The sequence below is a fragment of the Daktulosphaira vitifoliae genome, unplaced genomic scaffold, assembly GCF_025091365.1.
Source record: "Daktulosphaira vitifoliae isolate Bord-2020 unplaced genomic scaffold, ASM2509136v1 Scaffold_2, whole genome shotgun sequence".
In the NCBI taxonomy this organism is placed as follows: Eukaryota; Metazoa; Arthropoda; class Insecta; order Hemiptera; family Phylloxeridae; genus Daktulosphaira; species Daktulosphaira vitifoliae.
In genome coordinates this window covers 11,143,366-11,144,619 of record NW_026099573.1, presented here as the reverse complement: position 1 = coordinate 11,144,619, position 1,254 = coordinate 11,143,366, and the positions used below count along the sequence as shown (strand labels likewise).

The 1,254-nt window shown below is 28.1% G+C and overlaps 1 protein-coding gene across 1 annotated transcript; it reads left to right on the top strand.

The window, feature by feature from the left end:
- Positions 1 to 302: 302 nt before the first annotated feature.
- On the top strand, positions 303 to 904 carry LOC126897974 (uncharacterized). Its single transcript, XM_050671922.1, has 3 exons — positions 303 to 502; positions 580 to 681; positions 778 to 904. Exons 1-3 carry the CDS (start codon positions 303 to 305, stop codon positions 902 to 904), a joined length of 429 nt encoding a protein of 142 aa, XP_050527879.1.
- Positions 905 to 1,254: the final 350 nt, after the last annotated feature.

Genomic DNA, 1,254 nt, shown 5'->3' with positions numbered 1-1,254 from the left:
GGCGGCAATTTATTTGATTCATGTTTTTATCTAATTTTAACAAAGTATTGATATTTTCTCCCTTAAACTGGTTTTGTGGATGTCGTCGGCCGTTGATAGTCGATTATTATTGGAATACTAAGAAAGTTAAAACACAATAATTTGTCTCATTTTTCACAAAATTACTATCTAATAATGTCATACTAATAATGTGTTGTGTACAGACAGCTCATTGTGTTTAGTACTCGACTACAAGTGACCGACTTAATGTGTTGAGGTGTTTTTTTTTATTTGTATATTTTATTATTTATTAACGTATTAAAATGAGTGATGGCAGAAAACGTTTAAGTGGAAGTGCTTATAAAAAAGTTGCTAAATTAAAATTAGAAAAAGAACAAAAAGTCATTTCTCAAACCGCAAAATTAACTTCATTTTCTGGCAATCAACGACCATCAATCTCCAATTCGCCAAGTGAAATAGAGACTATAGCTGAACAGATTTCAAATGAGTCTAGTGATAAAAAGTAATTTAAAAATCAAATGTTAACTTTTGTACGTTATTTCAGTTTTATATAAATGAAAAATTTTATATTTTGTTTAGTGAGCCTAATCTTCAGAGTCCTCTTGAAGCCCTAGCAAATGAAAATCAAATAATTGAAAATTCGGAAAAACAATTAATAAATACGTCTTCTATTGCACCAAGGTAAGGCGTACAAATCAAAAAGAATGCTTGAAGCATATGTTATCTCATCTGCGTTAATTCAGTTTTTTATAAATAAACAATTTTATAATTTTTTAGTGAACATCCTCTACATAGTACTTTTGAAACCATGGCAAATGAAAATCAATTAATTGAATATTCGGAATTATTAAATACGCCAACTAAAAAACCCAATCCAACACTTTTTGGGGGGCGGCAAAATTAAGAGCACCGGGCGGCAAAATTCCTAAATGCGACCCTGNTGTTAATTGGTGAAGCAATATGTTCTTCATCACTGTATACAGGGTGGCCCACCACTCACTGACAACTTAAATAACTTTTGATCCAGTTAATATTTTTTTTAAATAATAGTTATACGTTAGGTCTATAGCTATATCTCAATAATTAATGTTTTTACATTTTATTAAAAATATTAATTATTTTTAAATTTTAAATAAAATGTAAAAAAAAAATCTAAGATAGCTATTTTGTAGAGTAGAATTTAAGAAAAATTTTAGTAAAAAAATATCTTATTAATATTCAGTAGTAAATATTCTGTAGCGTTTTGAAGTTTGT

Coding starts and splice junctions, on each gene's coding strand:
- LOC126897974 (XM_050671922.1), top strand. CDS start 303: ATGAGTGATGGCAGAAAACGTTTAAGTGGAAGTGCTTATAAAAAAGTT. Junction 503..579: donor AATGAGTCTAGTGATAAAAA/GTAATTTAAAAA, acceptor TATTTTGTTTAG/TGAGCCTAATCTTCAGAGTC. Junction 682..777: donor ACGTCTTCTATTGCACCAAG/GTAAGGCGTACA, acceptor ATAATTTTTTAG/TGAACATCCTCTACATAGTA.